At 36.4% G+C, this 24,476-nt stretch overlaps 1 protein-coding gene across 16 annotated transcripts in view; it reads right to left on the reverse strand.

Moving 5' to 3' along the window:
• The window catches only part of Rgk2 (Rad, Gem/Kir family member 2), a 694,072-nt gene that overhangs the window by 249,232 nt on the left and 420,364 nt on the right, over positions 1–24,476 (reverse strand). For all 16 annotated transcript variants that reach the window (XM_067772880.1, XM_067772883.1, XM_067772873.1 and 13 more), the window contains one exon: positions 19,364–19,464. In XM_067772880.1, the coding sequence (XP_067628981.1) occupies positions 19,364–19,464 (101 nt within the window). The remainder of the gene's footprint in view (positions 1–19,363; positions 19,465–24,476) is intronic.

Here is a 24,476-nt window from a genome sequence, read left to right on the forward strand (position 1 = left end):
AGAATACAATTCAGAATTTCAAAGTTTGATATTACCGAAATACAAACATATGAATCTTGAAAGTAAATCCGAATTCAGAAATTTGTTAAACATCAAAAAATAATAATAAAATGAAATTGCAAAAAAAAAGTTATATACGTATATATATGTATGTGTATAGTAGTAATGTGTTGATATTTTGTGCTTATGTGTAATTCTCCTTTTTTTTTTGTTTTTTGATGTTGTTGCTATATATATTTTTTTCTTTTATGTATCAATACGCTTGGTGTGTGTTGGTGTTGCACCTCGGCAAGGTCGTAATGAATGTGAGCTGTCCGTCCATACTTTGTCCAAGTCCAATTCAACTACGTCTCTCCTACAATTCAAGTCAGTCGAGTATGGCACATCAAGTTGACAGGCCTTGGCCCTAAACTTGGCTGCCATAATCTCTTGAAATGTCCGTGGCGCAGGCGCACTGCAAACCTCACGTGCAAACCGTGCTTGTCCAAGCGATGCTGCTGCTACAACGGTCGCCTGTCCTGTCATAGAAATAAAGAAGGGTGTGAAAGAAATGATATAAGGAAGAATTACCAAAACGCTAAATGGAATAGAGAATTAAAGCATATGAAAGACGTAAAGAAACGGGAATTGCAAAAGCGTTAAAAACTGAAACTAAGATTAAAAATGGGAGAAATGAAACAAAAAAACGAACTGGGCTATTTCGTTGGGCGCCATTGTTGTATAACTGACTGTTGGGGTAAGACGGAGGTGGCACTTGGCATGCTGGCAAGCCCCTGCTAGCTCGTCGGGTGGGGTGAGTTTTTGCTCACCTGCCTTACCTACAGGTATACAAACAAGAGAGAGGTTCATGCCTGAAATCTATGTAAAGAAAAGGAAAGCTGGAAGAAAAGGTCTGTCCGTGTCAGGTGGAGTCATCCCTCCCCTTCTGCGTAAAACCTTGATGCAGCCTCGGGCGTTGCACTGACTCCGGAACTTTAGCAACGCCCCCTTAGCCTGACATTTGTCTGTACGTTAATGTCCCATGTCCCTAGTCTGTCTAGTCTGTTACCGTCGCCTCACATCCACGACCCCTATATGGCACTCGTGCAACACCCACACCAATTTAACGTTCTTTAGCCGATCATTATGAGATAGACTCAACCCATAAACCTAATAAAGATGCGAGTTTGAGTTTCAACAACAAAAACGTTATAAAAGGCGTTTTATTAATTACTTATCCTAGCGTAAAAGCAAAATTCAAAAAAACTTCAATGATATTGATTTTTCCTTGAGACTAGAACTAAAAGATACTTAACTAATGCTAATGTGTCGAACCCTACGTTGCGTTCATACAGAGCCAGATGTATAGAGGATACGGTAAAAAAACTTAGGAAGGTTATAGAGAGTTTTTAATTTATTGACAAAAAAAAGGTTTAACGCAAAAACTTTAAATCGAGGGGGAAATCGACAGCAATGGGAATAGAATAAAAAGTTGATCAAATTTTACTCGAAATTTACTTTATGTAAACAAACTTGAGTATTAAGCGAAACAAAAAAAACCAATGAAAGGTTTAACTGAAAATTGCTAAATGTTGTCGTGTACCTGATTATCGGGCTGCCACTGTAGCCCGATCGATTATCACCCTCTGCTGGCTTCCAACAAGTTTGCCCTTTTTTTTTTTCTTTTATACAGATATATGTGTATGTTTATAAGTATGTCTACCTACGTTCTATCAATAGCTTAAACGTCTTGCACTTACCGATCAATCCCGCGACGGAGGCGCCTGCGTCGAAGAGAGAGCGTGGCTGCAAAGTTGAGAAGGCGTAACCTACATACATAAACATACATATGCCCAACGGAAAAATGCTATATTGGAAAGTCGATCGGAGGAAGAGGTGATAAGGGAAGATTACAAAGTTATTCGGGCATGCGGTTGCGGCCCGGATCAAAGATTTTACGAGTGGTTAGCGCGACGCAAAAATCAATAATATAAAAAAAGATAAAAATTATATAAAAACAGAATGATTACGGAGTTTTAATATCAAAAATTTAAAATTTGATTGGAAACTCAACTAATACCATGGGTAATTTTGATAGTTTCATGTAAAACAAATAAATGCGCAAATGAAAGAGGAAGCAATAAACGAAGAAAAATATAAAAAAAATAACAGAGAAAAATGCACTAGTTGCAAAAAAAGAAAAAGAAAACCACAAAACGTGATAAAAACGACAACAAGGCCAGAAGGCAAAAGATGTTAGAAAGTTAAAAAAACAAATGGCAATCTTTAAATGCAACGCAATAAAAAAAGCGTTGCAAAAAAAATAATGGGAAAAAGTGAAACAAAAAAATAAAAAAAGTCATAAGCCAGAAAGCAAAATAAAAGAAATTAGGTATTGAGGTGAACAAAAAGACCAACAAAAGGTTGAATGCGGAACGATAGGCAAGAAAGGTAAGGTAAGGAGTAATAGGTAAATAAGTAACAGGTGGACTGTTGAAAAGATAGCAAAGACGGTGCGCAGGAGTAGGGAAACGGAACGCAACAGGATAAATATTAACAATTACACAGGTTTCAAGAACAAAATAAATTCATAAAAGTAAAAAAACTCACAAGGAAATTGAAAAGATTTAGAATCCAGTTAAATTACCTTAACAAGCTAAATTTTAAAATTCGAACTAATCAACTCGACTAATGAAATCGTGATTAAAACTAACTATAAAAAATCTCAACTAAGTTCAACAAAATTCAAATGCAATATATAAAAAAAAAACAATATAGATTCCAGCAGCGGCGCACGGATAACTCTGCTCCCTTCTTGGCCTCTCTCCTCCAATTAGTGTTCCTCCAGGCTATGCCCAAGTTTAATGATTGCGGTGCCAGGACAGGAGCGCTCAGATGCCCCTTTACTCCCTTGACGTCTAGCCTGGCACCGTCTGTATGCTTCCCCTTCCTCTATATGAAATACTACCCCGCTTTGTGTATTTAGGACTGTGTTGGTGGCTGGTGTCGCAAGTTTCTTTAATTTTAATACTACTCCGCCTTGTTTTAGCGTTTGTGGCTCGTGAAGGTGGCGACTTCATATTTTTACGCAGCAATCTAAATGTGCAGGGGGAAGAATATTAGGGACTAGGGTCATGGCGGACGAGAAAGACACATTAGGGTGCATGTGGACTTACTATATTTATTGAATGTCATCTAGTTATGTCATTTTATTTATTTATTTGTCTTTTTTTTTCTTTTATTTAATTATATTTTTTTTAATTTTATTTTTAAGGTTATCTAGGTATTAGATTTAACTCAAATGTATGACTTTATGTATCTATGTATGCTATTTTATTTTAATTAGTTTTATATTTTATTTTATTTTATTTTATAATTTGATTTAATTAATTTTAATTTAATTTTACTTTTAACTTTCATTATTTTATGAAATTTTTTTTTTTTTACTTAATTTTATCTTTGTATATAATTTCATTTATTTCACTCAATTTTATTGATTGTAGATATGTAATTTTATTCAAATTAATTTTCACTTTTAACATTTTTTTAAAATTTATTTTCACTATTAGTCCACATGCACCATGGACTGGGGTAAAGGGGTTTCACTGGACTCACCTGGGGCTGTTGTCAAGCAGGGTATGGGATCCCGGTTCTTCCTTGGGATTCCGCTAAATTACCCGTTAGCACGGTTTTATGAAGAAAAATCGCGAATCTTTTTTTTTCGCAAAAAAAAAAATATATAATTAAAACTTGCTTCCGCACTCACTTAAGTCAACTTTTCTTTTGAGACATTCTCTGCAATCGTTTGGCGGTCGTACCCCATAAATCGAAAGCCTTTCTTTCTCACCACTTTCACTCAAGAACGAAAGACACCAATACATATAATCCTATTTTGGCGGGACATAAACTTTCACGAACTAACTTCACGCATACTAACAGATACATGTTCGAACAGCTATCCAAGTGTTTGCTTTCTACCAGTTACTAACACATGTAAACGTAGCTATGCTGGTATACGCACACAGATACATACGTAAATGTTTGAACATCCTTACCATCGCATTAACCCACAGGCTGCCGCTACAGAATATAACAATTTAACTCTGTGTTATCTAACTCTGATTTTATAAATTTAATCTTTGATGCTCTGCAAGTGGGCCTTACAATGTGGGAAACTTAACTAGCTGTTCCATTAACCCTCTGTTGGAAAGTGTAGGCTAACTACTCTTGATTTGTTTATTCCAAAAAGCGTTGATCTTAATTTGTGAGGACCCCAAAACCAAGGGTTTTGTACTCTCACAACATATATCTATTTTCTCATTTTTTACATGTTATACAATGATTGAACTTAACTCCAAATTTAACATTTGTACATTTATATAACATGAATTATATCTTTATGAATTACACGTCAAAACACATACATGCGGTTGCATATTGAATTATTACTTACTAAATTGAAGGATAAACCAGACTTGCGTACTTTTGCACGCAAGCAAAATATTTACATTTTTCGCCCACATAAGGTTCAAATATAGGCCACCCTAACATACACTAAAACATTTGGAAGGAAAATTGAAACACACAAAACATAAAATTATGCCGGTCAACCAACCCTTTGCGCATCCAATGCACTCAACCACAAATACAACATACATAATAATTTGGATAAACAAAGATCAGCAGTAGAAGTCGCCAAACTAAGCGCTGCTACTAATTGGGACTTTTCTCTACATACTTACGTACAAGCATACGACACACCAACGCACGCCCTAAGCAGAAGCCGAAAGCATCCAAAAGAGGCCAACGCACCATCAAAACCAAGTGACAGCGAACACACGCATAAACACAAATGATCGAATTCGATAGGTAAAGCAAACACTGGAAAACACGGCAGGCATACAACAAGTGTACGTACGAGATTTGGCATATTATTCGCTATGTATATTAGGGCTCCCTAAAATTGGGATATGAAATGCCGGGATAGCGGATCGTCATACATGACGAAAATATGCATATATGTATATATACCGATGTACCACCAAATGTATGATAATGGAAAGAGGGAAAACGCGTGTTAGCATGTAAGCGTATGTATGTACCAATAGAATACAGCGAAAGTAGCGTTAAACTAGAATTCGATTTTTGCATTTCCAACTTTTATAATTGTTATTGTAAAATTACTGACTGCCTGCGTGCAGTCCTACATAATTTTATAACTGAGGAATTATTACAATGAATTGTTTTTAGGAAATAACTGTCCACCGGCGTACAAAATCGTATATAAGGGCGGCAAATTAGCTTGTAAGATCAGAAGCTAGGAGATAGGCATACGAGTCAGTGGGCTTCTACCACTGACCAACACGACCTGAAGGTTTCTACTTCATTTCGTGAATTATTTTATATTCAGTAGGAGGTTTCTACTCCAACTGACGGAGAGCTAGCAGAGGGGTTCTACCTCAGCTACTCTTATTTAGAAAGGGACAAAGAATAGTAGTAGCTCTTAAGGGCATTGAATTTTTTAAATAAACTTTATAACGTTTTTCAGAACTCCTTTGTCTATTTATTTTCAACGGAATAGGTTCTCCCATCAAATATAGGAACCCTGGACGGACTGGGAATACCTCAGCAGGAATAAGTCCGTCACATATGGCGCCCGAGCAGGGACTTGGAAATAAAAACACATATGGCACCCAAACAGACTTAAGAAAGATCAAGGAAATCAACAAGGCTTTACATAAAGGATATTCAAAGGAAGGTAACAGCGACATACGGAAATAAAGTCTAAACAACGATATACGATGCAACAGCCAGGCACATACGCAACCACTATGGACAGGGTAAGAAAATGGGGTTTGAAATACGACGGGGGCAAGGATCCTCTAGTGTTCATAGAACGCGTTGAAGAACTGGCAGAAGGATACGAAATAAACGTCAACTCGATACCAAGAGCATTGCCGGAGCTACTCAAAGCAAAGCGTTGGTTTGGTACCGAAATAACAACCGGAGTTGGAAAGAGTGGGACTCATTCAAGAAAGATTTCCTAAAATTTTTCCTCAGCTCCAGATATTTTGAACAGTTGCACGACGAGATACGGGCACGCATGCAAAGACCAGGAGAGAAGTTCAATGATTATGTGCTAGCACTACAAGGGCTGATGCGACATGCCGCCTACACCGAAGACAAAAAGCTAAACCGCATATACAGGAACTCCCACAGAGAAATCCAGCTGTATGTTAAAAGAGGCGAGATCAGCAGCCTGGAAGAATTGGTAAGTTTTGTAGAAGATTGTGAAAATATTACCCCTGACAGAGATCCGATGCGACCAACGGCAAGACCATTTGTACCAAGGCGCCCAGAAGAACGTTACCAATTTATACAGGCAGAGGAGCGGGAACAGCAGACAGAGAAACAACCATCCCAGAAATCAGACCCGGCACCAAGATACATCGATACAAACACGGCGTGCAGACGATGCGGAGGAGGCGGCCATGTCGCATACGGTTGCCGTAGCGCTCGCATCGAATTCTGCTGGACATGCGGAAAAGTAGGCACACTCAGACGAAATTGTTGTAGACGAACGCAGGGAAACGGCCAGAGACCTCATTGGCACCGAGGAGTGGGGTCTCCCCAAACGCAACCTCGGGAAAACTAAACACGTTAAGACATACAAAGGGCCGGATCTTGGCAAATATTACGGTGAATGGCGAAGAGGTAGTAGCAGCAATCGACACAGGGGCGACGCGAAGCTTTGTGAGTGGAACAATGGCAAGAAGGCTGAAGACAGGTATATTCAAGGCGATAGAAATACAAGTGATACTGGGAGATGGCAAACCGAAGACGATCATAGAAGCGGTAGATGTTGAAGTGGGAATGAGTAACCAAGTGCTGCAAAATGAAATGCTAATCCTACCAGGACTAGTCGACGAAGTGGTGCTTGGAACGGATTACCTAGCGAAGGTGAAAATGGAGATGAGATGCGGAGAACAAACGCTAACCTTGAACACAAACAATCAGGAGGGGGATGCGGTCACTTGTACAACAATGGTCGAAAGTAGAAATGAAAGTAGTCACAAAGATAACAGCCTAAAAGTTGCGAACACAGACGATTCGGTGAGTAAATTTCTCAACAAAGAATTACAGATGTTCCAAGAGATGTCAGGTGTATCCAACGTGGCCACGCACAAGATAGTGATGAGGGACGACCGCCCCATAAAACAAAGGTATTACCCGAAGAATCCCAAGATGCAAGAGATTATTAATAAGGAAATCGATGAGCTTATCGAGAAAGCTTGCATCGAACCTTCTAGAAGTCCGCACAGCGCACCAATAGTTTTGGCAAGGAAGAAAAATGGTAAGTGGAGATTATGCGTAGATTACCGCCAACTAAACGCAAGGTCAGTACCAGACGCATACCCGTTACCCCGTATCCAACACATCCTGAACAGATTGAGAAGTGCTCGGTTTATCATCAGCCTCGATTTAAAAAACGGATATTGGCAAATCCCCATGGAAGAAAACAGCAAACAATACACCGCATTCACTGTACCCAGACGTGGGCTATATCAATGGAAAGTAATGCCGTTCGGTCTGCACTTAGCCCCAGCAACTTTCCAGAGGGCACTCGATCACGTTATAGGACCAGAGTTGGAACCTTACGCATTCGCATATCTAGATGACATCATCATTACGAGCAAAACATTGGAAGAACACATAACACACCTGGCGGAAGTATTTCAACGGCTGCGAAGAGCAAACCTTAAGATAAACCCGGAAAAATGTGAGTTTTTTAAGAAAAGTTTAAAGTATCTAGGTCATGTCGTTAGCGAGGAAGGCATTCACACGGACCCGGACAAGATAGCAGCCATCAAAGAGTTGACACCGCCAAACAATTTACGCGGACTACGGAGATTCCTAGGAGTGGTATCGTGGTACAGGAGATTCGTCTCAGACTTTTCACAAGTTTCACACCCGTTGACGTCAATGCTAAAGAAAGGAAGGAAGTGGAAGTGGTCGGAAGAGCAGCAGTCGGCATTCGAAGCATTACAAGCCGCACTCACCCAAGCACCTGTACTAGCTTGCCCAGATTTTTCGAAGAAGTTTTGCCTACAGACGGATGCAAGCGATTTTGGCCTCGGAGCAGTGCTCACCCAAGGATCAGACAGCGAAGAACGAGTGATTGCTTATGCGAGTCGCCGACTTAACAAGGCAGAAACAAATTATCCCCCGACAGAGAAAGAATGTTTGGCAATAGTGTGGGCGATAAGGAAGGTGAGACCCTACCTAGAGGGATACACGTTCACGGTAATCACAGACCACCTAGCTCTAAAATGGTTAAACGCAATAGACAGTCCGACGGGACGGATTGCTAGATGGGCACTAGAACTACAACAATACTCATTCGACGTACAGTACCGGAAAGGAAAGCTAAACGTGGTGGCAGATGCACTTTCGAGACAGCCGATGGACGAAAAACTAACTACGTTGACAGTAGAGCAAGGCAAAGACGAGTGCAAGTGGCTAAAAGCGAAGATTACAGAGGTAACAAAGGCTCCGGAGAACTTGCCAGACTATGTGATCGAGGACGGAAAGCTCTACAGGAGAATAGATAGTCAAGTTGATGGTGAAGACGCAGTACCGTGGAAGCTATGTGTACCGACCTCACAGCGACGCAGAGTGCTGGCGGAAATTCATGACACACCAAGCGCAGGACATATGGGCATTCGAAAATCTATTGCACGAGCGACGACACGATATTACTGGCCCGGAATGTTCAGAGACGTAAGGAAATACGTACAGCAATGTCATGGATGTCAGGTATACAAACCTAGTCAACAACAGGCCGCGGGTAAGATGTTAACTAAAATTCCAGAAGAACCGTGGGCAACAGTGTGTGCAGACTTTGTTGGTCCAATGCCACGCTCAAAACATGGTAATACAATGGCATTAGTTTTCGTTGACAGATTTTCAAAATGGGTGGAGATAATGGCAATTAGAAAGGCAACAACAGAGAGCGCAATACGAGGATTTAGAGAGAGAATTTTGGCACGATTTGGCATTCCAAAGGTATTAATCACAGACAACGGAGCGCAGTTCGTGAGCAAATGTTTTAAGAAGTATTTGGAGGAGCTTGGCGTAAAACACCAGCTGACAGCACCATACACACCGCAGGAGAATCCGACAGAAAGAGCGAACCGCAACATCAAGAGGATGCTAGCACAGTTTTCAGGGAATGAGCAGAGAACATGGGACGAGCTGATACCAGAGATAACACTCGCATTAAACACAAGCGTATGCGAATCGACAGGGTACAGTCCAGCATATGTAGTACAAGGCAGAGAACCAAGGATTCCCAATAGCCTTTACGACGAGCACACATTCGGTTCAGGTGAGAGAGTAGCTAATCCAGCGGAGAAATCGATGAAGATGAGGGAGATATTCGAGATGGTACGACGGAAGCAAGAGCGAGCATCAGCAGACAAGCAAAGCATTATAATTTAAGAAGAAGGCAATGGCAACCGGCTATAGGCGACCTAGTGCTGGTAAAGGAGCATCAGCTGTCAAAAGCGGTGGATAACTTTGCAGCCAAACTAGCGCCCAGGTACAGTGGACCCCACCGGGTAACGGACTTTGTATCACCAGTGATCGTAGAGCTAGACAAAGTTTTCAGAGGAAGGAGGAGGACAGCCCACTTAAGTGAGCTGAAAGCATACCACGCAACCGACGCCGCCGACAACAATGAATCCAGAAAGCAAAGGCATGAACAGAAGAGCGCTAGTGAAGATCAAATCCCGTCAACAGTGAAGATCAAATCCCGTCAACATCGTCCAATCGAACAACAAACAATATCTCCGAGGTACAACAACAGAGAGAGAACAGCGATGTAGCCAACTGTGGTACGCTCACACGAGTCAGCGAAGAGACCGAGAGACAAAATGAGGAGGACCAAAGTATAAGCCAACAACTGATAGCATACAGAGACGCTCAAGTGCAAAACAATACGGAGAATCAGGTACGAACATTTTCAGAAAATCAGGTACAGGTCGCTCGAGGAACCCAGGTAGTCGTCAGAGGATCGATACCTGGAGCAAGATTACACCTAGGAAGGCAGTTTGCTATAGCAGCCCTATATGAACACACACCCAGAGACAACTTCGGAATAACGGACTATTACGTGAGATTCTACTGCAACTCGAATCAAATCGGTAGTAACGTACACGCCCAACCGCAACAGTATCAAATCATACACGAAGAAACTTCATTGCAAGAAGTACCCTGACTTCGAATCAACCACTAAAGCCCGGTAAACTCTAACCACAATTACATAATCACATAAATGTACTCCTTAACTAGGCTCAAGATATACCACGTTTTTACAAAAAAAAAAAAAAATTTCCACCCTAAGGAAAATCCACCAGTTTTTCATTTACAGTATAGACTGGAATCACACACCACCGATGGGAAAGGAAGCAAAACGCCAACAATGAACGACGACAGCGAAATATTAAGCCGTATGGACAGCGAGGTCAACGGCAGCCTCAACGACAACAACAGCGATATATTGAGCCTGATGGCCAGCGACGGCAGTGACGACGAAGGCAGCATGGGCGACCAATTCGGCGTGCGGATCACGCGATCCTGCATGGTGACCGTAAGCTTCGCTGCGGTAGGTGAGGGGGGAGTGTGAGGACCCCAAAACCAAGGGTTTTGTACTCTCACAACATATATCTATTTTCTCATTTTTTACATGTTATACAATGATTGAACTTAAATCCGAATTTAACATTTGTACATTTATATAACATGAATTATATCTTTATGAATTACACGTCAAAACACATACATGCGGTTGCATATTGAATTATTATTTACTAAATTGAAGGATAAACCAGACTTGCGTACTTTTGCACGCAAGCAAAATATTTACATTTTTCGTCCACATAAGGTTCAAATATAGGCCACCCTAACATACACTAAAACATTTGGAAGGAAAATGGAAACACACAAAACATAAAATTATGCCGGTCAACCAACCCTTTGCGCATCCAATGCACTCAACCACAAATACAACATACATAATAATTTGGATAAACAAAGATCAGCAGTAGAAGTCGCCAAACTAAGCGCTGCTACTAATTGGGACTTTTCTCTACATACTTACGTACAAGCATACGACACACCAACGCACGCCCTAAGCAGAAGCCGAAAGTATCGAACGAGGCCAACGCACCATCAAAACCAAGTGACAGCGAACACACGCATAAACACAAATGATCGAATTCGATAGGTAAAGCAAACACTGGAAAACACGACAGGCATACAACAAGTGTACGTACGAAATTTGGCACATTGTTCGCTATGTATATTAGGGCTCCCTAAAATTGGGATATGAAATGCCGGGATAGCGGATCGTCATACATGATCGAAAATATGCATATATGTATATATACCGATGTACCACCATATGTATGATAATGGAAAGAGGGAAAACGCATGTTAGCATGTAAGCGTATGTATGTACCAATACAATACAGCGAAAGTAGCGTTAAACTAGAATTCGATTTTTGCATTTCCAACTTTTATAATTGTTATTGTAAAATTACTGACTGCCTGCGTGCAGTCCTATATAATTTTATAACTGAGGAATTATTACAATGAATTGTTTTTAGGAAATAACTGTCCACCGGCGTACAAAATCGTATATAAGGGCGGCAAATTAGCTTGTAAGATCAGAAGCTAGGAGATAGGCATACGAGTCAGTGGGCTTCTACCACTGACCAACACGACCTGAAGGTTTCTACTTCATTTCGTGAATTATTTTATATTCAGTAGGAGGTTTCTACTTCAACTGACGGAGAGCTAGCAGAGGGGTTCTACCTCAGCTACTCTTATTTAGACAGGGACAAAGAATAGGAGTAGCTCTTAAGGGCATTGAATTTTTTAAATAAACTTTATAGCGTTTTTCAGAACTTCTTTGTCTATTTATTTTCATCGGAATAGGTTCTCCCATCAAATATAGGAACCCTGGACGGACTGGGCATACCTCAGCAGGAATAAGTCCGTCACAAATTAAGTGTTTATGCAAAACATTTTTAAAACAAAATTAATTTTTTTTTTTTTAAATAATAAAGTACTTATAACTATATGACACTATTTTATTTTCTCTGTATTTTTCTTGTATTTTCTCTTATATTTTTTGTCGCCCTCCCTCCTAATACGGTTTCAGTACAGGTGTAAGTGCGTAAACTATATTTCAAAAAACTAACGAAACACAAGAAAAATACAACCTAGTTCATTAAAAACAAACGAGCCAGTTTGTATTTCGAGAGGTTTTTTTTGTTATTCGGCCGTTTTTTTCTTTATTTTTTCTGAAAAATGAAAATTTTGTTTTTAGTTTGAAAATTTTTTGCATAAAAGCACAATTAAAATCAACTTTGTTGTGAAAAAAGTGAACCATTAGAGACCGAAATAATTTTCCCGTGTTATTTGCATTGTTTTTATTATTAAAAATGTAAATGTAAAAATAAAATATAAAACATAAACAAAAACATGTCAAGTTCGCCAATTTTGGGGGAATAGTGGTCTCGCTTTCTCATAGTAAAAATTGCTTTTGTATTTTGAAGTTTCGATAAATTTTCCTCAGTATTTTTAGCTTAGAATCCACGACAAAATAAAGTAGTGTCATTTAGGTATTAGCAAAACTCGAATTGGTTTTGTGTATTGTATTTGTGCGGCACAATATTACACAAAACTCTTAATGTGCATTGAAATACACAAAACAGGCAACTTAGCGTGCCAGCATAAATGCACGCACAGTTCGAAGGAGTTTTGTGATTTACTGCGTAGGCATTCAGGGCAAGAATTTTAGTTTAGATGGCGAAGACTTACTTGTTCAATGATTTGGTTGATTGAGCAAATCGCTCAATAAATAATTTTTTTTGGGATAGGTCGGTCTAGGTCAACTTCCCGGAAAAAAGTTTCCTTGTGATTAACCCAAGTCATAAGCTACTTATGTACCAAACTTCAAGGAAATCGCTCAATAAATAACTTTTTTGGGGATAGGTCGATCTCTGGTCCACTTCCCGGAAAAATCTTTCTTTATTATTAACCCAAGCCATAAGCTACCTATGAACCATATTTCAAGAAAATCGCTCAATAAATAAGTTTTTTTTGGAAACCTCGGTGTCTGGTCCACTTCCACTCTTTTGTCAAATAAGGGAAAATCACCATGTAGGAAAATGAACCTAGGGTAACCCTGGAATGTGTTCGTATGGTATGGGTATCAAATAAAAGGTATTAAAGAGTATTTTAAAAGGGAGTGGGCCTTAGTTCTATAGGTGGACGCCTTTTCGAAATATCGCCATAAAGGTGGACCAGGGGTGACTCTAGAATGTGTTTGTATGATATAGATATCAAATGAAAGGTGTTTATGAGTATTTTAAAAGGAAGTAAGCCTTAGTTGTATAGGTGGACGCCTTTTCGAGATATCGCCATAAAGGTGGACCAGGGGTGACTCTAGAATGTGTTTGTTCCATATGGGTATCAAATAAAAGGTGTTAATGAGTATTTTAAAAGGGAGTGGGCCTCAGTTCTAAAGGTGGACGACTTTTCGAAATATCGCCATAAAGGTGGACCAGGCGTGACTCTAGAATGTGTTTGTACGATATGGATATCAAATTCAAGGTATTAATGAGGGTTTTAAAGGGAGTGACACCTAGTCGTATATATGAGGACGTTTTCGAGATATCGACCAAAATGTGGACCAGGGTGACCCAGAACATCATCTGTCGGGTACCGCTAATTTATTTATATATGCAATACCACGAATAGTATTCCTGCCATGATTCCAAGGGCTTTTGATTTCGCCCTGCAGAACATTTTCATTTTCTTCTACTTAATATGGTAGGTGTCACACCCATTTTATAAAGTTTTTTCTAAAGTTATGTATACTTTACGTCAAAAAATCAATCCAATCACCATATTTCATCCCTCCTTTCGTATTTGGTATAGAATTATGGCATTTTTTAAATTTTTCGAAATATTCGATATCGAAAAAGCGGGCGTGGTCATAGTCGGATTTCGCCCATTTTTAATACCAAGATAAAGTGAGTTCAGATAAGTACGTGAACTAAGTATAGAAAAGATATATTTGCGTAAAAAACCAATCCAATCACCAAGTTTCATACCTTCTTTCGTATTTGGTATAGAATTATGGCATTTTTTTTTAAATTCTTGAAATTTTCGATAGCGAAAAAGTGGGCGTGGTCATAGTCGGATTTCGCCCATTTTTAATACCAAGATAAAGTGAGTACAGATAAGTACGTGAACTAAGTTTAGTAAAGATATATCGATTTTTGCTCAAGTTATCGTGTTAACTGCCGAGCTGAAGGACAGACTGCCGACTGTGTATAAAAACTGGGCGTGGCTTCAATCAATTTCGCCCATTTGCGCACAAAACAGTTATCGTCATAGAAGCCATGCCCTTACTAAATTTTACAAGGACTGGTAAATTTTTGTTCGACTTATGGCATTAAAAGTATTCTAGACAAATTAAATAAAAAAGAGCGGAGCCACGCCCATTTTGAAATTTTCTTTTATTTTTGTACTTTTTTGCACCATATTATTACTGGAGTTGAATGTTGACATAATTTACTTATACCTCAAAATTTACTCAAGTTATCGTGTTCACGGACAGACGGACGGACGAACATGGCTAAATGAATTTCTTTTTTCGCCCAAATCATTTTGATATATAGAAATCTACATCTATCTCGATTAGTTTATGCCGTTACGGGGTACTGTGAGCCCTGCTCAGCTGAGTATAAAAACAATTAGAGCTTCGCCAAGTATTTTATTATTTTATGTTTGGTAGTGTGCATCGTAGGGTCGAATACTCTGCAGTTGAATTGTGCTAATGTAGACTCTGCTACAGAGTAGTAGCCGCATACAGAAATTTGTTTTGCTACTGCTCCGGCTTTGAACATGAACAGAGCAGAGGCATAGCATAAAAAAGTGTTATTATTTCTTACAAGCCAACCTCATGTAAACGCACGCACATACAACTTGTATGAGAGCAACCCAAATTGAATTTGCTGCGTGAAAACCCAACTCGATTTCCAGTTTTTGTTCTGCGTGACATTTAGATTTGACGTTTGCACACATGTTTTACATTGTCGCAAGGCATGCTTATTTGGGTTTGGGCAAAAAACGCCGCTTGTTTGCGTGCCCTTAAAAAACGCAGTGCGGTTTTATTAGGTTGGCTTGTTAGGCTCGGCTACAAACAACTTCGTGTTTTAGAGCGGAGCAAATAGCAGAATGGAAACTAGGAACGAAATGCTATTTGTAGTGAAGCGATAGCAAAAAAAAAGGACGTGTGGCACTCGGTGACTGCCGCGGTGAAGCTATTGCATATTATCAACTTATGCAATTATAATATTTATGCAACATTTTGTTTTCTTTGATATTAATTCAAGTTTTGTTTTTGATATTAATTCAAGTTAACCTTTTTAAGCGTGGTGACCGATAAGAAAACAAATTTTTTACTTTTATTGAATAAATGAGAAGTTAATATTTAACTTTCACTTTAACTTTAACTTTATTTTTAACTTTAACTTTAACTTTCACTTTAACTTTAACATTCACTTTAACTTTAACTTTATTTTTAACTTTAACTTTAACATTCACTTTAACTTTAACTTTAACTTTTACTTTTTAACTTTAACTTAAACTTCAACTTTAACTTTAAATTTAATTTTAACTTTAACTTTAACCTTAACTTTAACTTTAACTTTTACTTTAACTTTAACTTTAACTTTAACTTTAACTTTAACCCATTCAAGGTTCGAATCGAGCTCAAGGCCAGAACAATAATTTTTTTCTAATGATAATTATTGTTATTTTTTAATTTTTCTAAATTTGAAAAATTGTATTTTGTTTTTGGAATAGTAAGTAGAAAATTTTTCAGACAACCTGCCATAGCTGCGCAGATAGATCCATTTCGAAGGGTACTAAGCCTTCATCATCAGTACGCTTTAGGCATGCTGCGCTAACCATTTAGCTATACAGCGGTGGTTTGTTTGACTGTCAAATTTGCTACTTCTATTCCTTTATACCAACTATATTTATTCAGTGTTGCGCCATCTGGTGCAAATCACTGATAATGCTGGATTTTTGTTTATTGTCAAATTTAGAAAAATTAAAAAATAACAATAATTATCATTAGAAAAAAATTATTGTTCTGGCCTTGAGCTCGATTCGAACCTTGAATGATTTATCAATAGGCCGATAAAAACAAAAAACAATCTTTAACTTTAACTTTAACCTTAACTTTAACTTTAACTTTAACTTTAACTTTCATTTTAACTTTAACTTCAACTTTAACTTTATTTTTAACTTTAACTTTCGCTTTAACTTTAACTTTAACTTTTTCTTTAACTTTAACTTTAACTTAACATCAACTTTAACTTTAAGCTTAACTTTAACTTTAATTTTAACTTTAACTTTAACTTTAACCTTAACTTTAACTTTGACTTTAACTTTAACTTATCCTTAACTTTAAATTTAACTTTAACTTTAACTTTCACTTTCACTTTAACTTTATTTTTAACTTTAACTTTAGCTTTAACTTTAACATTCACTTTAACTTTAACTTTAACGTTAACTTTAACTTTAATTTTAACTTTAACTTTAACTTTAACTGTAACTTTAACTTTAAATTTAACTTTAACTTTAACTTTAACTTTGACTTTGACTTTAACTTTAACTTTAACTTTAACTTTGATTTTAACTTTAACTTTAACTTTATTTTTAACTTTAAATTTCGCTTTAACTTTAACATTCACTTTAACTTTAACTTTAACCTTAACTTGAACTTTGACTTTAACTTTAACTTTCATTTTAACTTTAACTTTATTTTTAACTTTAACTTTAATTTTCGCTTTAACTTTAACATTCACTTTAACTTTAACTTTTACTTTAACTTTAACTCCAACTTTAACTTTAAATTTAACTTTAACTTTAGTTTTAACTTTAACCTTAACTTTAACTTTAACTTTCTCTTTAACTTTAACTTTATTTTTAACTTTAACTTTCGCTTTAACTTTAACTTTAATTTTAACTTTAACCTTAACTTTAACTTTAACTGTAACTTTCATTTTAACTTTAACTTTAACTTTATTTTTAACTTTAACTTTAACTTTCGCTTTAACTATAACATTCACTTTAACTTTAACTTTAACTTTAACTTTAACCTTAACTTGAACTTTAACTTTGACTTTAACTTTAACTTTCGTTTTAACTTTAACTTTATTTTTAACTTTAACTTTAACTTTCGCTTTAACTTTAACATTCACTTTAACTTTAACTTTAACTCCAACTTTAACTTTAACTTTCTCTTTAACTTTAACTTTATTTTTAACTTTAACTTTCCCTTTAACTTTAACTTTAATTTTAACTTTAACCTTAACTTTAACTTTAACTGTAACTTTCATTTTAACTTTAACTTTAACTTTATTTTTAACTTTAACTTTAACATTCACTTTAACTTTAACTTTAACTTTAAATTTAACTTTAACTTTAGCTTTAACTTTAACCTTAACTTTAACTTTAACTTTCACTTAAACTTTAACTTTAACTTTATTTTTAACTTTAACTTTCGCTTTAACTTTAACTTTAATTTTAACTTTAACCTTAACTTTAACCTTAACTTTAACTTTAACTGTAACTTTCATTTTAACTTTAACTTTAACTTTATTTTTAACTTTAACTTTAACTTTCGCTTTAACTTTAACATTCACTTTAAGTTTAACTTTAACTTTAACCTTAACTTGAACTTTAATTTTGACTTTAACTTTAACTTTCCTTTTAACTTTAACTTTATTTTTAACTTTAACTTTAACTTTCGCTTTAACTTTAACATTCACTTTAACTTTAACTCCAACTTTAACTTTAACCTTAACTTTAACTTTAACTTTAACTTTAACTTTAACTTTAACTTTCACTTTCACTTTAACTTTAACTTTATTTTTAACTTTAACTTTCGCTTTAACTTTAACAATCACTTTAACTTTAACTTTAATTTTAACTATAACCTTAACCTTAACTTTATGATCCGGGGTGGGCGTGAGCTTAGCACCTGCTAACAAGCCAACCTAATATAAACGCACGCAAGTCATTTTCTGTCAAAAATGTCTAATGCATATACAACTTGTATGAGAGCAACTCAAATTGAATTTTGTGCGTGAAAACCTAACTCGATTTCCAATTTTTGTTCTGCGTGACATTTAGATTTGACGTTTGCACACATGCTTTACATTGTTGCAACGCATGCTTATTTGGGTTAGGGCAAGGAACGCCAGTTCTTTGCGTGCGCTAAAAAAAATGCAGTGCGGTTTTATTAGGTTGGCTTGTAAGCGGTCATATATGTATACGATAAGCGATAGCACAATGGCTACTTCGTGAAAATCAACGACAGCTCTTTTAGTTTGATTTCGATGGTCGTACGGTGAGGAAGTGTGCACGCGCGCTTAAAACAGAGTACCAAAGTGTGCGTGTGACACGTGTTAATCGTTCAAGCATTGAAATCAAACTAAATAAATAATTGATTTTGCTTTCGTGCTCACTACGCGTTCGTGTTTACTAACACATTCTCAATTTGGTAACCGTGTAAATGTAGTGGTGCCCACCGCTGTTTATGATAGAGATTCAATTTTATGTATTTGGCCTGTTGCTAACACCGAACCTTTTCGGATCTTTTTTGACAAATATCCGTTACGGTTTTTTTGATTTAGTCGCCAAGCCCGCGATAAAATCTATGCAATAGCTTAAAAATTAATTTATCGCAATTTCCTTTTTTGGGCATTGGTATCCAGAACTTTGTCCTTTCTCTAGTGGTTTTAATTGTCAGCCTTTACGTTTTTGTTATAGCTTCTTCCTTCTGTTGTTATTGCTATTACATCGGAACACTCTGTTCCCACGTTGCATTGCAAAGTGTTGAAGATAAGTAAGAGCGCAAACAAGCCAAAGTTCTGCATCACAATTCCCAACACAGAAAATAGCATTACATCTTTTTTTTTATTGCTCCGCTACAAATATCATTTCGTTCATAGTTTTTAATATGCCATTTGCTCCGCTCTAAAACGCGGCGTAGCTCATAGCAGAGCCTGAGAAATCCTATGCAACGGCAAAAAAGCTCCAGAGCAGCATAGCTTTTGGAAATGCGCAATTCTACCAGAACCTTGTTTGGTATTTTGGAATAAGTATACAAAAACTTATTTGTTTAACACACAAATGAAACACAAGTCCGATATTCCGAAAGTTAAAACTTCTTGAAAATAAAACCAATAATACGAACCAGTATAAACTACGAAATTGATTTTGAACTTACCTAGGCTTGCATCGTAGGTATGCATATATTCTGAAGTCATGAACTGATTAACCAAAGCTGTTTTTCCAACTCCAGAGTCTCCTAGCATAACTATTCTATAACTAGAAAGAAAAAAATATACATAAGTATAGAGGCCGACGGCATAGGCTTATATTCGCTAGCCTCTATCAGCGAATGTTGACGGCTGTTCTTTCAAGGGCCAATAATATGGAGTTCTCCAATGTGTGATAAAAAATCGCGTTATGTATAAAACTAGGTTCACATTTCATATAATAAATTTAAGAAAAAAATTTCTCTCCCTGTTGCAAAATATCCCTCCTATTTTTATCTTCTTAGGAAGTTCCCTTGAGTGTTTATTTAATTCTTTGCGCATTGGCACCCGGGACAAAATTTTTAAAGAGGGCCACTGAAACAATTTTACTTGGATAACTAAAATAATTACCTTGTTTGATGGAGGGTCAAATATTGGCATTTTCCTTTTACTTTGTTTTTAAAAACAATTCTTACTTTTCAAAAAATTGCTTATTTAATGTGTGAACGGATAAAGATATTTCATACAAATCGTAGAACACACAACTTGAAGCATAGGCTTTTAAATTTTTGGTAGATCCACCATTTATGGTACTTAGTATTTTTTTCTGCAAATTTGTAGAACAAATGTTCATGGCCTCAACCATTGCCAAAAATTAAATATTGCTAATTTTTTGCAAAAATCTGCACATCGATTTCAATAATAAAAAATTTCTAACATCTTGTGCTATCGAAATAACAAGAGATATTTCAATGCCATCTAGAACAGTTCCATAAATTTTTCCGTAAAAAGATTTTTCACATTAGTTTTTTAGAAAAACAAGCGGTGTATTTCGAGTGAATTTTTTTACAGGAATATATGTATATGAAAGACTTCCGTCTAGAAACTAAGCACTCTCTGAACATTGAGCAGGACGCCTTTTTCGTTCTGACAGAAATTTGACCCGAGCTTGAAACCTTCTGTCTTTCGGCGAAGTTTTGGTAATATTTTATATTTTTCCTATATTCTGTGCCGTATTTTTCGATGGGTGAAAAATATGTACCTTTATGGATCTTTTAATGTTTAGACTTTGAACTGGATATGACAGTTCGGGAAACGACTAATTCGGCCGTCCTCACTCCATGAATCAATATCAGAAATTGCTGTGTAAATGTATTTTTATGAACAATATAAATTTGTTCATCGCCACATACTTATGTACATTGGAAGAAACGGTAGAGGCTACAGATCTCGAATTTGTATGCGTGTCCTATATGTGTATTTTCATTTTTATATAGAAAGAGAGCGTGGTAATCAATCAATTTTGTGAATCTTTTCTAGGGCAATTCTATTTTGTAAAGGAAAGATGGATAATAAATAATAATAATACATTTTATAACAACATCTTCAAACGTTCTTGAAGTCGATGAAAGAGCTTCAAAAGATTTGAGCGGCCTTAGTAGGCGTTAAGTATTGAATTATATTTTATTTTGAAATAAATTGGGCGTGATAACATACTTATTACGCCTATATTTAGCAGGAGTATTAGTCGCAGTCAGAAGTACATAGTATACTGAATGTCTTTACAATGCATTTCTTTAAATGAAAGCTATTGCAAAAAAACATGTGATCATGACCCAGATGAGCAATGCTAATTTAATCTTTTCTTGTTTGGTTCAGGCCGATTTTTCGGTTGACTTAAACAAGATATCAAAAAAAAAAAACGCCAGATAATCTCCCTGTCAAAAACTATAAATATTTACGTTAATTGAGCGGTTTTTTTGCAATGACAACAAAAATTAATTTTCGTGAATAAACGATTTGAAATATCTACATTCAACTGGTAAGGTCCTTTCCATTGAGGACAAAACAAGTATGATACCATATCCGTCAACTGCCTGACAGGATGTTCAAGATGGTTACTTTTTAGCGTTTTGAATGATGCCCAATATGGCGGCGCATAGGGCTATCTTCCGTGGGTGATAGAAAGAGATACAGGATGAGACAACGATAGTCACTTTAAAAATCAGGTGATCCATTATATTTCTAATTTTGACGTCTATGCCGAAGATATCGCACTTGTCTTATCCACAATGGTCCTTTCGTTGAACCGGGCGGTCAGTTAGGGGCCCATTACTGATACTTAGCATAGACTTGACTTGACTTGGCGTAAACTTGGCAACTTAGCCACGATTATACTCCACTTAGAGCATACAATCTGGGATCATAATCAGCTCTGAAATTTATTTTTACATAAATGTCAGTTTGTATGACAAAATGTCAATAGGAAATGGAACAAACAAATGGCATCTCAAAATGTAAACGTCACTTAGAACTTAAGCTTGAAACACTATGCCCAACGCCGCGAAATAAACGCGACGAACATCGCCTTGTCAAAAATAGAATCCCCATAATTACATGAAGGTGAACACAATGAACGCCAAGAGCGAAATTTACGCGACGTTATTTTGCGACGATAGATTTATTTCTATCGTCGCCGCCGGGCTATGACGAAAAACCTCCCAAGGGTTGCTGCTGTTCAATTTTTTAAGTATAAAAAAAGAAATCAATATCCAAAAACAAATTTTTTTTTCTTTACGTATAATTTTTAATTTAATTTCTTAACATTTTTGTTTTGTTTTGATAATTTCTCAATATTTTGGGCGTGTTTTAGCAGTCAAGTGCTAAAGCAGAGAATTAAAAAAGTTTTAATTTTTTTCATCTTTATTTCTAAATAATGGCCACTCTGAATAAACAGCGTAAAAAAGGTACCCCATCTGGGTATTACGCTCTTCACACGTATTCTTATGCTCTTCATTTCAGTTGCTGTTGAGAGCGAAAAATCAATTGCGCCACAGTGGTGTTAGAAGAGAATTTGCATGCCAGTCGTGTTCACTGATGACCTGGTACGAAACTTATTTTCTCTCTCAATTCGTTTCCAGGAATGGGTCTTGAAGTTCAGTCGATTGTAAACAAAAGTTCATTCCTTTCCAAGAACATCAGATGGCTATAGAGTTGCCTAAACTACCCAAAAAAAAAACTCCAAGAAATCCGTTCGGTTTCATTATTTTCAAAAAAATCAGCAAGTAAGGTGATAAAAACTTATTAAAATTTATAAAAAAGGCAAAGTTTTGTAGAAATATTTTGTGGTAGATAAGTGAAAAAATATGAAATAATATATTTCGATTGCGGTGCTTTGCTTTGTTGCGCTGGCACCGCCATAAGATAACAATGAACGGCTAGCCCCTTTTTCACTTTGATGCGACCAAAATGGCTATGTACATACATATGTATATCCACATACAATAAAAAAAATTTATAAGAAATTACGAAATTAGATCACTTGGTGAAGTATCTGCGTTGGCGCCCGCAAAAGGCTGTTAATTATACATGTTGCGTTAACCTATACGTATACTTACAATTTATCTCAGCTGTCAAAAGTGGAATGTTGCAACGCTCCACAAAAACCTGACCTTTATGCATCCATTTACATCAATGCGAAGAATAAGAAGCTGACTTTTTCACCAATCGAAAGCTGCTACCAAAACCCGTTTCGTGTGCAGCCCTTCAATGAAAGGTGTTGTCACTGATAAATTTTCCACGGGTGAAAAATAGTTATTTTTTCTTCGGATTTGTAATCCAGACAAAAATTCGTGTTTTTTGATATCCCATTTGACAATCTTGAGTAAGTTTTCGGTGAAAATTATAAATTAAACCTTTACCATGTAAAATACCCCAAAGTTATTCTGAAATGCCCAAACTTGCTTTTGAGCATGATGATATCTATGGCCAATATTATAAAAAATGCACATTTTCACGCGCTCTCAGAGAGCGAGAAGTTTCATATCATGTCATATCATTTGATTTTGAGGATGATGGCATCTATGGTCAATGTTATAAAAAATGCACATTTTCACGCGCTCTCAGAGAGCGAGAAGTTTCATATCATGTCATCATTGAATACGACCACTGATGACATGATATGAAACTTCTCGCTCTCTGAGAGCGCGTGAAAATGTTCATTTTTTATAACATTGACCATAGATGCCATCATCCTCAAAATCAAATTTGGGCATTTTGGAATAACTTTGGCGTATTTTACATGGTAAAGGTTTAATTTATGATTTTCACCGAAAACTTACTCAAGATTGTCAAATGGGATATCAAAAAACTCGAATTTTTTCAGGATCACAAATACAAAAAAAAGCTTATTTTACCTGTTAAAAATTTTTCCGTGACAACACGTGAAATTTAATTTTTTGATAGCTAAGATAAAATGTACTTATCTCTTTTCGTGCGTTAATATAACAGCTCATTTAATTTTGTTATTTCTTGTACCTTTTTTACAAATTTTTGATCCGCTTATGTAGTTGAATACACTTGAAATGAAAAATAATGAAAACGCACCGATTTTCTTGGAATTTTTTTTGCGCGGTTTACGCAACTCTGATCTTAAAGACCCATTCTTGGAAACGAATGAAGTTTGTTTACAATCGAATGAATCAATGTTTACAATTGAATGAAATTTAAGACCCATTCCTGGAAACGAATTGAGAGAGAATGAATGTTTCGTATCATGTCATCATTGGTCGTGTTGCAGACAGCAAAGGAATGACACGTATCGTCGCTTTAGGCAATTTAGGCAATTTATTTAGGCAATTTAATTATTAGTACATTAAGGCAAAGTGCACACGAGGCTACGCGTCATAGACGCTGCAGGCGATATTTGTACGCTTTGATGCCGAACATATGTATTTGAATGGACCGCTGCATGCGAGGAGTCAGCTGCATGAAAGCGACAAAGCATGAAATTTTCATGTAGCTAAGCGTACAGCAATGTTGGTCGCTGAGCGTACGTACGCTTGAAAAAAAGGAAGAACAAGATATTTGTTTACATTTTTTTGTATGCAAATTTGTGTAATTAGTTAAAAAATGTTACTTTAGTTAATAAAAGTGCGTGAAAGGTATATTACCAAAGCGAAAAATAATACTAATTAACTTACATATTGTCACGGATATTAGCATCACTAAGCTATACCATCACTAAGGCGATGCTAAGGCCATGCCAAGCAGTATTTACGTCAATAATCAAATCATGTATAC

The sequence above is a fragment of the Eurosta solidaginis genome, chromosome 3 (assembly GCF_040869045.1).
Source record: "Eurosta solidaginis isolate ZX-2024a chromosome 3, ASM4086904v1, whole genome shotgun sequence".
NCBI lineage: Eukaryota > Metazoa > Arthropoda > Insecta > Diptera > Tephritidae > Eurosta > Eurosta solidaginis.